Source organism: Sorex araneus, chromosome 11, assembly GCF_027595985.1.
Source record: "Sorex araneus isolate mSorAra2 chromosome 11, mSorAra2.pri, whole genome shotgun sequence".
NCBI lineage: Eukaryota > Metazoa > Chordata > Mammalia > Eulipotyphla > Soricidae > Sorex > Sorex araneus.
This window is the reverse complement of record NC_073312.1, coordinates 48471943-48485370: the sequence shown is the minus strand read 5'-3', so window position 1 is coordinate 48485370 and position 13428 is coordinate 48471943. Positions and strand designations below refer to the sequence as shown.

The 13428-nt window shown below is 49.3% G+C and overlaps 1 protein-coding gene across 2 annotated transcripts in view; it reads right to left on the bottom strand.

Moving 5' to 3' along the window:
* Nucleotides 1-749: 749 nt before the first annotated feature.
* CDC45 (cell division cycle 45) overlaps nucleotides 750-13428 on the bottom strand; it is a 31701-nt gene continuing 19022 nt past the window's right edge. For both annotated transcript variants that reach the window (XM_004607477.2, XM_004607478.2), the window contains 6 exons: nucleotides 13134-13295; nucleotides 7742-7880; nucleotides 7586-7669; nucleotides 6368-6486; nucleotides 2779-2855; nucleotides 750-814 (listed from right to left, as the gene is read on the bottom strand). In XM_004607477.2, the coding sequence (XP_004607534.1) occupies nucleotides 750-814; nucleotides 2779-2855; nucleotides 6368-6486; nucleotides 7586-7669; nucleotides 7742-7880; nucleotides 13134-13295 (646 nt within the window). The remainder of the gene's footprint in view (nucleotides 815-2778; nucleotides 2856-6367; nucleotides 6487-7585; nucleotides 7670-7741; nucleotides 7881-13133; nucleotides 13296-13428) is intronic.

Genomic DNA, 13428 nt, shown 5'->3' with positions numbered 1-13428 from the left:
GGGCCAGCACAAGGATCTTGGCTATTACAGCCTTGACAGGGCCCAGCGGTCCCCCAGAGACCTGGGGCTCCAGGAGATGCAGGGCTGGGCACAGGCAGTCACTGGGCAGGGCTGGGGTGGGGCCTGGGTTATGAAACAGTCAGGAGAAACGGCATGTCCCTGGCCCATTTCCTGAGGCCCCTTGAAGAAGAGGTGGTGTCTAAGGGCACTGGGGGAGCCCTACCGGGTTAGGCCCATGCAGAGGGAACATTTTACAAGCCTCAGCTGAGTGACTGCCAAGAGTTTGGCTTTGTCAAAAGTCAAGCACACAAAAGCCCAGAGAGACGCCTCTGAGCTGTGGCAAGGCTGTGAGAGGCAGCAAGGCTGCAGGTGGCCCTCCACGTGGGCGGTACTCTTGTTCCTGGCAGTGCCAGGAGGCCTTTGTCCCACGCACTGAGTGCAATGAGGCCAGTGTGGCCAGGAAAGGGTAAATGCCAGCTCTTTTTGAAGACTCCCAGAGGCTTAATGAAATTAGTTTCCTCAAAAAATGGCCCATTGTGGCACTTCGGGCAGCCAAGGGCCAGGCATTCCTGGGAAAAATGTTTTGACCCCGAATCTCTTGAGGAGACTTGCTCTGACTGGAAATCCAAGTAAAAGCCTGGCCTAAAGAGGCGGAGGAAATCAGGGAAAATCCAACACTTGGACAGGGTCTCCTGTCTCCCTTGATCCCCACAGGAACTTGGCCACGACCTGGCTCCCCCAACTCACCCTCAGGACAAGAGGGAAACTAGTGCATCCAGAAACTTGCTCCGATCCTCTGCTTTCAATTCAATTACTAAAGTAATGAAAGAAAAACATCTGTGAGGTGGGAGGCGTGGGATAGATGAGGGAGAGGTGAGAAAAACAAGTGAGGCCGAGCATTCCCTCCTCCCCACCGTTCAAGACTGAAATAAACCTCCAGCACATTCCAACCTCTACCAGGCTCATTGATGGCTCGAACTACTTGGGACTAAAGTGACTTCTCTCTCTTGTCCCTCTCGATTTAAACATTAGAAACTGCCTGCTGACCTGTTGCAGGCTAGAGCTGAGATCTGCAGGAAGGAATCTCTGGGCAGTCAAGGTGCCAGTGGTAAGAGCCAGTGCTGGGGACATGGCAGATGTGATGACGCAGAATGACACACATCTGGTCCCACCCTGCCTGACAGTGCCCTGTGTCACAGGGAGTCCAGGTGGGTCTAAGTTTGGCAGAAGCCAGCATCTCAGCCTTAGTGTCCCTTTCTGTAGCAGGGGGTAGGAGAGGTACTTTCATGTCTCTCGGGGCGCCTCTGAGGCTCAACCCAGCACCTGGGTCTTCATCAGACAGCCAGCCCAGGCCTGCTGGTCCTGCAAGTCCTCAGCTCCTCCAGCCAGGGCACCCTCAAATCCTACCCCACTGTCCATTCACAGGGGAAATTAAGCAGCTCCTGGCCCCCAGTCCTTTCCGTGTTGAGAAAAAACATGTTGCAAGCCTGTTAGTGCTAGCCTGCTTCATAGCAGGCAGGAAACTAGAGTCTGAAGGGGCTGGGTTGAATGAAGCTAGAAAAGGGAGGGGACTGAAGAGTGTAGGGTGTCCGAAATGCTCATTCGTAAGGAATTGTTGGGCGGGGGAGCCGGGGGGGGGGGGGTGTGAGAAAAGACCCTGTATGAGAGATGATTGTTAGAGGCCACAAAGTGTCTTCCACCCAGTTCCAATGCGGAAGCTCTAAGGCACAGTGACTGTATTTGGAGATAGGTCCTTTCTCAAGGTGACTGGGTTAAATGAAGCCCAAAGGGTGGGCCCTAACCCAATCCAGTGGCTCATCCAAGAGAAGATTTGGATGCAGGACACAGCAGGAGTGTGTGCACATGGAGAATGGCTCTGAGGATGCAGGCGAGATGCCCGCCTGCAAGCCAAGAAGAGGTTTCTGGGGAAACTAAGCTGCTCTCACACCAGGAGGAAGAAATTGGATTTAAAATTCTAGTCTGGTGGCTGGAGAGGAAAAACAGTGGGTAAGGCGTTTGCCGAGCACATGACCAACTCGGGTTTGATCCCTGGTACCTCTTATGGTCCCCCAAGCGATTGATCCCTGAGTGAAGGAGTGATCCCTGAGTGCAGAGCCAGGAGTAAGCCCTGAGTATAGCCGGGTGTGGCCCCCAAGTCCCCAAAATAATAAGATAAAATTTGTCATAAAGAATGAGAAACAAACAAACAAAAAAAAAAGAATGAGAAACAAGTACGGCCAAATGTTAGCCCTATTCTACACTGGCGTCTGGGGGGCTGTAGGTAGTGTGTGGGGTGCTGGTAGACTGCAGGTGTGGTTTCCCAAAGTCCCCTACCAGGCCAGTTCCTTCGATTCCATAGGCTCATGTGGCACAGTGAGGCCAGTATTGGAGCCATGACAGACCACACAGTGACCCTAGGTGGGTCCTTCAGGACAACACAAACAAAAGTCACTGGGTTGCACAGAAGTAGCCTCCGTAGTGGAGGAGGTGGTACCCTGAGTCGCTCCTCAGCCCACTCTGCTACCTACAGGAAAAGCAAAGGACACTATGACTTGGACAGCTAACCAGTGAATTGATGTGATGGGCCGGCCGGGATGTCAGACTGGAGCAGACCCACAGCAGTCTGGGACATATGAATTCTTTTTGAGGGCCTCCCTTGGGAGGCTGCCCAAAAGCACCAGCCTCAGACAGTTCCAGGCAAAAAGAGGGCTTCGGGCAGGGACCAGGCTTGTCTGGTCCTCAGGTCAAAGGTGCCTTATTAGTGCAGGGGACTCTTACCTGAGAGGTCAAAGTGGTTGTGCAGTGTCCGGGAATTGGTACCTTCTGCCGCCTTCTCAAACGCCCTGCCAAAGAAGCTGTGGACACACAAGAGGCAGTGGGTGACCCTTCTCATTCTTGTGGGACAGAAACCAGAGTTGGCTATGGTTCTGCTTGAACTGCACACTGTCCCCACCCCACTCACTAGAAGGCATCATCTCCCTCTCTTCCACTCTCTGCTCCGGCTGAGCCCTTCTGAACTCGGGGCACTGACCCCCTACTCCTCAGGGCTTCGTAGTCTTAGCCCCAGCTAGAGCATCTCACATGCCTGGCAACTGCACGGGGTGTCTCAGCCACCAGTGTGGCAGGACCAGCAGGGCTGGGTGTGCCATGTGCCTCCTTTGCAGAAGCTATGAGGGCACAGGAAGAAGAGGACCCAGGGATACAGCTCAGTGGGTACTGCTAAGAGGGTCAAGGCCAGCAGGGAGAGAGCTGGGAGTCTGGCCCAGCCCTGGGGGTACACGGCACCACAGATGGGAGAACTGGGGAGAGCACGGTGAGGAAGGGATCTCAGAGGACAGGCATACATAGGGTTTGAGCCTTCAGGGAAACCCTCACAGGAGACTGCCCAGTGGGGAGAGCTAGCTACGGCCAGCATGGCCCTAGACAGTAACGAATGACCAGAATGAGGAGCAGGCAATGACTTCAGAAAGCCCAGCCTGATTAGGGATCTGTGTGCAGGCAAGCAGCGGGGCAACACAAAGTACTTGTCTTCAAAAAAGCCCATGTGGCCAGGAGGATTGGTCCATAGTAGGAAGACGGCCACCAAAGGCAAGGGAGAAGGCAGGTAGGGAAGAGAAGAGACAACCATGACAATGGTAGCTGAAAATGATTACTCTGGAGAAGAACTAAGAGTGAAGAAGAGGAGGAGGGGTAGGAGGAGGAGAAGAAGAAAAGGGAAACTTGGAATACTGGTGATGGAAAATGTACACTGGTGAAAGGATGGGTGTTGGAATATTGTATGACCGAAAATCATGAATATCTTTGTAACTATGTATTTCATGGTTATTCAACAAAAAATTTTTTTAATTAAAAAAAGGTCTTTGTCTTTCTCAACTTGCTACCAAATGACCTTTGCAAACCTATAAGGTCACAGCTCACCACAGCTGTTAGGAATGTTCCAGACCCAGGATTAGGGTCCCTAGGACAGAGGCTGTTAAGAGCTAATTAAAAAAATTGAAATGACCTTCAGCCCCTGACCCTGTGCTATCCAAGGTCCTAGGGTGTCCTATAGCTGGGGGTATCCACCATCACCATCTCTGACCAGCTCTAGGGAATTTCTGGGGAGTAAATGGCCTGGGCACTGTGTATCTGGAGGCAGACACCCAAGGACAGAAAGGTAGCCCCCACAGGCCTCCTGTCCCTGCTCCTGGCCGAGCATGGAAAGCACAGCAGGGAGAAGAGGGGCCTGAAGGCTCAGCTGCTCTGGACAGAGTGGGAGGAGAGTGGGAACAAGGCCCATGTGCTCCAAAGGGCAGAGCCAGAAAAACGTGCTGGAGACAGTGGGAGAAGCTTCCCCAAAGCATAAGGCCCCATGGAACATTATCACAAAAAGCTGAAAATAGCCCAATCAGGCTAATGTTGGGGGAAGGGTCACGTCCACTTGCAGACAGCCCAGTGTGAGAAACCTTCCTCAAAAACCATACCCAGAGAAGGGCTGTGATGCTCAGATGGAAACACCACAAGTCATGATGCCAGCAGTACCAAGTCCAAATGTGTTTCCTAGACTTTGAAGAGAGGAAGGGGTGGTCCAGAGACTTCAATGGGCTGAGCACTTGGTCTACACGTAGGCAACCCCTGAGTGCCCAGCTGGGAGTATCCCCAGAGCACCACTGTGTCTAGCTCCAGAACCAATAAAAGAAAGTAAAGAGGAAAGACTAAGTGAAGAGAGGGAGCCAGCATTGATGAGGTCTGAGTGGCTGCTGCAGTTCTGGATCCTGTGGGGTGGATACAGCTCTGCTGCATGTTGTCCAGATCATGCGGGGGGGATGGGGGGGCGGGGGGAGTACAGTCACCTCTGCTGTGGGCTGGAAGACCATGGGTCCAGCAGGATGCTGTGCTAAGGTGTCCCACACACCTTAGCAGCTCTCTTTCTTGTATTTGAACTCTCATGGCTGAATTCAGCTGGTTTATGGCTGCGGTGCTTGGGGACCACACCCAGTGATGCTGGGGGGCTATGCCAGGCAAGGGATGTATCCCAGGGCCTTACACATGCAATTCTCCACTTGAGCCACACCCCAGCCCTTAATTAAACTTCTAAATGCATCTGGCGCACCCCTCAATTCAGGAACTATTGGCATAGGAGACGGTACCTACTGGTTAAAGTGCAGACTTGAAGTGAAGTGTAGATCAGCTGGTAAAGGCTTATTTGAGAAAGGCTCATTTGTCTCTTGGGCCACACCTGGAACTGCTCAGGGTTTACTCCTGGCTCCGTACTCAGGGATCCCTTCTGGCAGGCTGGAGATTGAATCCAGATCAGGTGCATGCCCTAGTCGCTGTATTATCACTCTGTCCCCTCGAGAAGGTTTTGAGGACAGTGCACATACAGTTGGTTTCGAGGAACCTGGCAGATGAAGCCTAGCTCCCAACCCCTGAGACCCTCAGGTTTTCTGCGCTCCTTGAAAACTTGACTACTTGTGGCCAGAGGACCTTGTTAGAAAATCCACAACTGGTTTCTGCTTTCAGGCTCTGACAAGCTGCTAGCAGGAAGAGGAGTGCCGCAAAGGGAAGAGATGGGTGGTTTCTAGACAGCCCCACTTAGCGTTTGCTGCCTCCTGCACCTCTGCAGGCTAGACCTTCTGATTGCACTTGCCTGTCTTTGCTCAGTGCATGAGCTGGCTCACAGCCGGGATGGCCTTTGCTGATTCTGTCACTCACTTAGAAATGCAAATTAAGTGGGGCCAGAAAGATGGGACAGCAGGTAAGGTTGCCTTGCATTCAGTCGACCCAGGTTCAACATCATATGGTCCTCTGAGCCCTGCCAGGAGTGATCCCTGAGTGCAGAGCCAGGAATAAAACCTGAGTATCATGGGTGTGTCCTGTAGAACAAACTTTGCTCCTGGAGCAGGAGCGATAATACAGTGGTATTATTGCTTGCTTGTGCTTGGGCAACCCAGATTTGATTCCCAGCACCACAGAAGATCCTCTGAGCCTTGCCGGGGTGATTCCTAAGCACAGAACCAGGATAAGCCCGAGGCACTACTGTGTATGATCCCCAAACAGAACACATGAGAACCAAAACTGTGGATATTGAGAGGGCAGAAATTATTCCTTGCCTCCAAGATACTAGCACTTGGTTGTCAGGTGTTCCGGCCCCACTCAGGAACAACAATAAAGCAAAGCAACTACAAATGCAAAGCATTCAAAAGTGCGATCCGGGGGACACATTCAAAACTCTGGGCTGGAAGCCTCACTGCATGTGGGAAGGCGGGGTGAGTGGGAAAGGCTCTCCTTGGTGTCACCTTGAGACAAACAGACCCCACTGGGCAGGGCACACAGGCAAGAGACACCCCCAGGTTCTCATGGCCCAGGCCAAGTAAGACTGGCTTACTTCTTCCTGTCCGAGGTGTCGGTCTCCGGTGGGATGCCCACCACTGTCACTGTGCCCTGCTCCATGCTCAGCGGGGCTGCCATCACCAGGGGCAGCAGCTTGCAGCGTCGGTTCTTCGTCTGTGGAGGCAAAGTGGACCCTTAATCATGGCCTCGCAGGAGGGTGGGCACATACTTCAGTGCTCAGGTGCCCTGACATTGCCAGCTCCCATTTCAAGAGCCTCCAGGAGCCCCTTACTCCAGGAGATGCCCATGGCCCCTGTCCTGACAGCCTGTCCCCAGTCTCCCTGTTTGCACTGGCTTTGGGGTTCCTTGTCCCCTGGGTTCCCTCCCTTGTCTTCCATAGGTCCTGAAGCAATTGTTACCTATTCTGGCACCCTCTCAATCACCCACCTCTGCCACCCACTTCACTTTCTACAGGGCCCGCTACCACTCAAGGCTGCACATATTCATTCGTCATCTTCTGCCACTCACCCCTATAGGAACACTTTCTCAACATGGAGAGCAAGTGTTCTTTTCACAGCTGTACCCCTAGCACCTACACCCTACTATGCCAGCAACTAAGTTTCCCAGTTTGTGCAGGACCAAGGTGTACCCCTGAATGTGATCACTCCCCCTCTAGAATCAGTCTGGCAGATGTGGTAAATACTTGGTAAATACTTTATACAGGAATGAGTCCTGGGAGAGAGTATTTACAGACCCATTTTACAGACGAGGAAGCTGGTGCTTGAGGCCAAATAATGGACCCCTGTCACATGACTGGTAAAGGCGGAGCTGAGAGCTACACCCAGCCATCAGAACTCTAGAACGAATATTCTGACAGCAGTTCATCTTTGTTCATGACCAGACTATCTACACCTCTGCTCAGACAATCATTTCACTATCTGTTTAACAGTTTGAGATGATCTCAAATTCTGGTTAAACAAAGAATCAAAAGCTGGGTGTAGGAGCTAGACCATAACCCGGCTATGTTCAGGGGCTACTCGTAGCTGTTTAGCCCTTCCTACTTGTCAGTGAGTAAAGAAATCAGAATCTGTAGGACCCAGAAAGTTCTTAGGGATTTGCTAAAGAAAACACAGCTTGGAAAATGTAAGGGATTGGCCCAGACCCCAGACCACACAGCTGCGTGTTGAATGGCCCCAGAAAACCCAAAGCCAGCTTCTGAAGTCCATCTCGCCAGACTTCCAGCAGAAAGCGGAGGGGCACTCCAGGTCCTCACCGAACACACAAAGGACTTGAGAAGCTGTCTGCTGAGTAGGCTCAGGGAGGCTGGTTTGGAGAACAGCATGACATCTGGAGTGCCCTGTGGAAGAGAGCCTGGTCAGCAGGGCCGCAGCAGGCAGAGGCCCCGTTCCGGTGCAGGGGGAAGCCTGACCTCCATGAGGGAGCAGTAGAGGAAGGGCCCCTGGGAGATGACCAGGTTGGTGCAGAGGCAGCTGGCGATGGTCTGCTGGGTGGCTTGCAGCTGCTTCTTGGCGAGTTCCAGGCCACGGTACAGCTTGTCCAGGTTACTCCTATAATGTGGCAGACAGTTCCGGCAGAGCTACAGAATGCTGCATTTCTGAGCATCCAGGAGGTGGGTGGAAGAGGGGTCTTTCCCAACTGGAGTTCCCCTTCCCAAGAAAGGAAGGAAGAAAAAAGTAGATAAACCCACCAGGATGGAACTGATGCAGTGGGAGTTTTAGTACTGGGGCCAGAAGATAAGCCACTGAGAGTTGAAAAAAGGGGACTTGGCCAGCAGGGACCTGGAAGGAGACTGCAGGCCGGGGTGGGAATCCTATCACCTGACTGATGGACTGGTCCCTAACATGCCTGCCTCCCCGACCCCCTCTCCGCACAAGGAATCCTTTCTGAATACACTATAAGGAACCCTTTAGGGCCAGAGACATAGTACAGTGGTTAAGGCATATGTTTTGCATGCAACCAACCTGAATTCAATCCCTGGCATCCCATTTTATATGGTCCCTGAACCCTGCCAGGAGTGATCTCTGAGCACAGAGCCAGAAGTGAGCCCTGAGCACTGCTGAGTATGATCCAAAAGCCAAATACAGGGGCTGGAGAGATAGTACAGTGGGTATGGTGCTTGCCTTGCACACGGCCTACCTGAGTGTGATTCCCAGTGACCTATGTGGTCCCCTGAGCCTGCCAGGAGTGATTCCTAAGTGCACAGCCAGGAGTAACCCCTGGACACTGCCAGGTGTGGCCCCCAAACAAAGAAACAAAAAAAACAAATACACAAATTTAAATAAATAAATAAATAAAGGAACTCTTTGTGGAGAAATGAGGTGGCTCAAGTAAAGCCCAAAACTGTCACATGGGCTCCTGTATGCCAAGATCAAGCTGTGCCCACAGAGACGAGCTCGCCAGCTTTTCAAAGCTCCCTCTTGACTATAAGGACCATCAAAGATTTGGGGAACTTCTGAGGCCTGAATGAAATGACAGTAGAAGAAACCAATAATTTGGAGAACCAAAAGAAAACAGAACTCTTAATTAGTACCTTTGGAGAGATTTGGGCAACTAATATATTCATAAACAAAGAACAGGATGCTAAGAATAAAACAATCAGAAACTAGGAAGTGTTTATGGAGAGTAAGATGATTATAAAACTGAAAAATTCACTCAAAGGTAGAGAATAAGGTCAAGAAAAGCTTCCTTAACAGTGACAATAAGACAAACAAGGAAAATGTCAGGCAAAAATAAGAGCTGGGGCACTGTGCCAGGAAGCCTGAGAGGAAGAATAAAAAAACCACGGATGCATTTGTGTTGGGGGTGGGGTGGGGATGGGGGCAATAGAGAAAGAGCAGGAAGCGTTTCCCAGCTGTGACATGGGGCCTTGACTAAAAGGGCACCTGGACACTTGGCACAATACCTAAAACAAGATCTATCCTAGCCTACCCAGCTGTGAGTCCCACACGCTGAGAGAAAAGGCATCGTGGGTAGTAGTAGGATGCAAATATGAAGAACCAAATGGGGACCAATAGCCAAAAGGATGTGGCTCTGTGGTAGCGGTCATGATTTGCACATATGAGGCCCAAGGTTTGATCGCTGGTTCTGCATGTTCCATCAACTACCACCAGCAGTGACTAAGTAGCATGCTGGGGGTTGCCCCCAGAGTACGATGGTGTAGGATCCCCAAGCCAAAAGACAATAACAAAAAGTCCAAAACAAGACCAAGAGGCCAGGAATGCGGCTTAGTGGCAGCACTCAAGCCTAAGTGTGTTCAATCTCCGACACTGCCAAAACAGAACCTGACTGGCCATGAGTTCTCATTAGCACCGCTGGCTTTGAAAAGACAGGTGGATAATAGAATCATATTCAAGAGGAAATTAGAGGGCTGGGCATGGAGCACAGTGGTGGAACGCTTGCCTTGAATGTATGAAGATCTGAGTTCAATTCTCAGCACCACCAAAAAAAAAAAAAAAAGAAAGAAAAAATAGAGGAAATTACATGATGCTAGGGAGATAGCTTAAGGGTCAGGGACCAAGTTCAATCCCCACACTGTATGGTTCCTTGAGTACCTACAGGGCGGCCTGGGTGACCTGGGAGGCCCTTGGCATGACTTGGCCTAAGCAATGCCGCACATTTCACATGCCGGCCTTTGCACCAAACCTTTGGGCCTGGATGGCTACATATTACAGGGAGTGACCCCTCAGGTACCCCATGCCCCAAAAGAGGAAACTACCATCAACCTTGAATTCTATACAAGTTAAACCTACAACCAGACAAGGAGAGAACACAGATAATGTCAGAGATGCAAGAACCTGGAATAGCTACCTCAGGTGCAGCCTTTTTGACAAGTGACTTGATAATTGTGCTGGAGCAAAATAAGTTAAAAACAACAACAATAAAACAAAGTCAGGGACTGAAAAAAATTGCTGGCTCTAAACCAGAGTACAGTCAATGGCTCTGCAAGGGATAGCAGGCAGCAGGCCTGGAGAACAGAGGGCACAAGCCAGAGTCAGGAAACAGCCGTGGCTCTCATGGACAGAAGGGGCTCAAGGAACTACTGGTGGACAGAGCTGGGTAAAACCTGAATGGGATAAAAGAAGCAATAAAGAGTTCCAGGAAAAAAAAATTGGTACTAGAAAGCAAAATTATCACTGCACATTACTAATTTAAGTATTTTTTGTGTGGAATGAAGTCATACTGTTTGATTTTGTTTGTTTGTTTGTTTTCTTTTTTTTTTAATTTTTGGACCACACCCAGCGATGCTCAGGGGTTACTCCTGGCTCTGCACTCAGAGATCACTCCTGGCAGTGCTCAGGGGACCATATGGGATGCCAGACATCAAACCTGGGTTGACCGCCTGCAAGGCAAATGCCCTACCTGCTGTACTATTTGTCTGGCTCCTTGATTTTCATCTTTTAGAATTACCTAGAGCCAAGGATGAGAGGACTTATATTCTACCCTGTAACCAGACGAAGGCACAGATTTCAGCATGTAGGAGCTGGCAGGGAGGAGAAAAGCAGGGTTGCTCACCTCCTCTTCTCACAAGTAGGAAGACTAGACACACTGGTGATAGGACACAATATATATTACAAAGGAGCTGAAAATAGCTTCATTGCCATTGAGAGAGCGGGGAGGAAACACAAAAGTGGGGAAGCGATCTTTTGTCATAGCAGGAAGTCACTAGACAATGTCAAAAGCGATCCATCAATTCAGGACGAGGGGTCAGCAGTTGGTAGTATAGTTTTTGTATTTCCCCAGATTTCTAGACAAAAAAGAGTAACTAGATTACAAATCTAAGAATGAGGGATCCACATTTAAATACAACAAGGTTGAGATGAAGAAACACTACAGACCCTAAGACATAAGCAGGAGGGACCACCAAGGACACATGACTATGTGTTGCTGGCATCAGTGTAAGAGGAAGGAGAGAAGCAAGACCTAAGGGTCACAACAAACCCTGGGTAGTTGGGAAACAGAGGTTAAAAGGAATTTTGACCCTTGAATCTAAGATCAGGTCAGTGCAAAGGTCAAGTTAAAGTACCAGGAACCATGGTAAAGACCAGGATGCTGGAGATGTCTGACCCCTAGGAGTCCCATGACAGCCCAGAGCTTTCTAGAATGAACCCCTCACTGAGGGGAAACTGCTTAGAAGAGAATCAAACATGAGCAGATAGGGACAAGATAGAAAAGAGAAGAGAAGGGACTGATGAAAACATGCTAGACAGAAGTGAAAATTCTAGTCAGGGCAATAGTCAGCCCAGAAAATAAAATAAACAGGCAGCGAGATTGGAAAGGAAGAAGTAAATCCATTTCCGTTTCCAGATAATGGTCTCATGTATAGAAAAATCCTAAGAAATAACTGAAAACTATTAGAATATCTAATTAAATGTTAAATCTAACAAAAGTTCATTGTTAAAGAAATTTAACAATGCTGCAGGAAAGCAAACCTAGCTATCTTTCTATGCCGCATCAATGAGCAAAACAAATATGAAGTTAAGGGGCTGAAGAAACAGTTAAGGTGTTTGCTTGGCATGTGGCTGACCCAGGTTGGGAGACACGGCACACATGTGGTACCTTGAGCCCTGCCAGAGTGATCAGTGAGTACTGCTTGTGGCCCAAATACAATAAAAAATTCACGTGGAAATTCTAGGAACTAAGAATGACCAAAAGTTGTTAGAGTAGAGCCAGAGTGAGAGTACAGCAGGTAGGGTGTTTGCCCTGCACGTGGCTGACCTAGGTTCGATCCTCTGTATGCCATATGGTCCTCCAAGCACCACCAGGAGTAATTCTTGAGTGCAGAGCCAGGAATAATCCCTGAGCATCACGTATTGTGATCCCCATACAAAAACCAAATGAAACAAAACAAAAAGTCAGAGTGACAGTCATCAATAATGTGTTAGGGTTTCAGAATCTATCTGGGTTCCAGAAGAATAGCTCAGTGGCTTAGAAAACCTGGCTTGCAAGTGTAAGTTCCTGGTATTCCCACATGTGCCAGGCATGAACCTGCCAGATGTGCTCACCCTTACCTCAAAAAAAGTGTGCTAGAGTTGAGGAACCAGAAACCCTCAGAATTCAGCTCCACAGATTTTAAAACTGCATAATAACAACAGAAGTGAGAGTTGTATGAAGTCAGAAAGCCACGTGAATCATGCTTCCTCCTACAAGTCAAGGAAACTAACTACACACACACACACACACACACACACACACAGAGCAACAAAGGAGTTCTGAGGCCAAATTCTCTAAGACTACTATTTATTTACTTATTTATTTTTTGCTTTTAGTTTTTGGGCCTTACCCAGCAGTGCTCAGGGCTTACTCCTGGCTCTGTGTTCAGGAACTATTCCTGACAATGCTCAGGGACTATATGGGATGCTGGGTATGTATGCAAGGCGAGAGCCCTACCCACTATACTATCTCTCCAGCCTTACTATTTAAAAAGAGGTAATATAAGACCTCGGAGGAAACAAGATAAGAAAGGATTAGAAATAAAAAGAAAATTAATTGCAAAATAAATATCAAATTATAAGAGAAGAATCAATAAATAGAGCAAATAATACTTTAGGAGATTTAGGAGATTGAAAAAAGCAAGGGAAGGAAATTTCAAAAGCTGAAAATAAAAAAATAGATAAAAAAGATCAAGAGACACTGACACATATTGCAGATGAGCAGCAGATGTACTGTGTGCCAGACCCGGTTTGCTTAAACTATGATTTCAACACCCACTCAAATGGGTTCTGCAGGATGTAGGGGTCCACACATCTGCTTCCTGTGCTGTGTCAGGCTGAGGGGAGAGAGGCCATGGCCATGCACACTACCTGGAGAGTGAATCCAGGGCCTGGATGAAGTTATCTGTCCCTGAGTCATCTTTCTCGGGGCTCTCCATCAGTGACATAGTAGCAAAGACCACATCGCTGGCCAGGAACTTATGCTTGAACCCAAAATGAATGCTGAAAGTCTGTATGCGCATGTCTTTCATCCTGCAATGGGGTTAGGGAGGGGAGAAGGTGATGGAGCCATCGTCCTTTGTGCACGTGGGAAGGTGCTTGAGGTACGCATGAGCTCAGCTGTGCTGCTATCCCACCCCGGCTCCCACTAATGCTCATAGTCTGG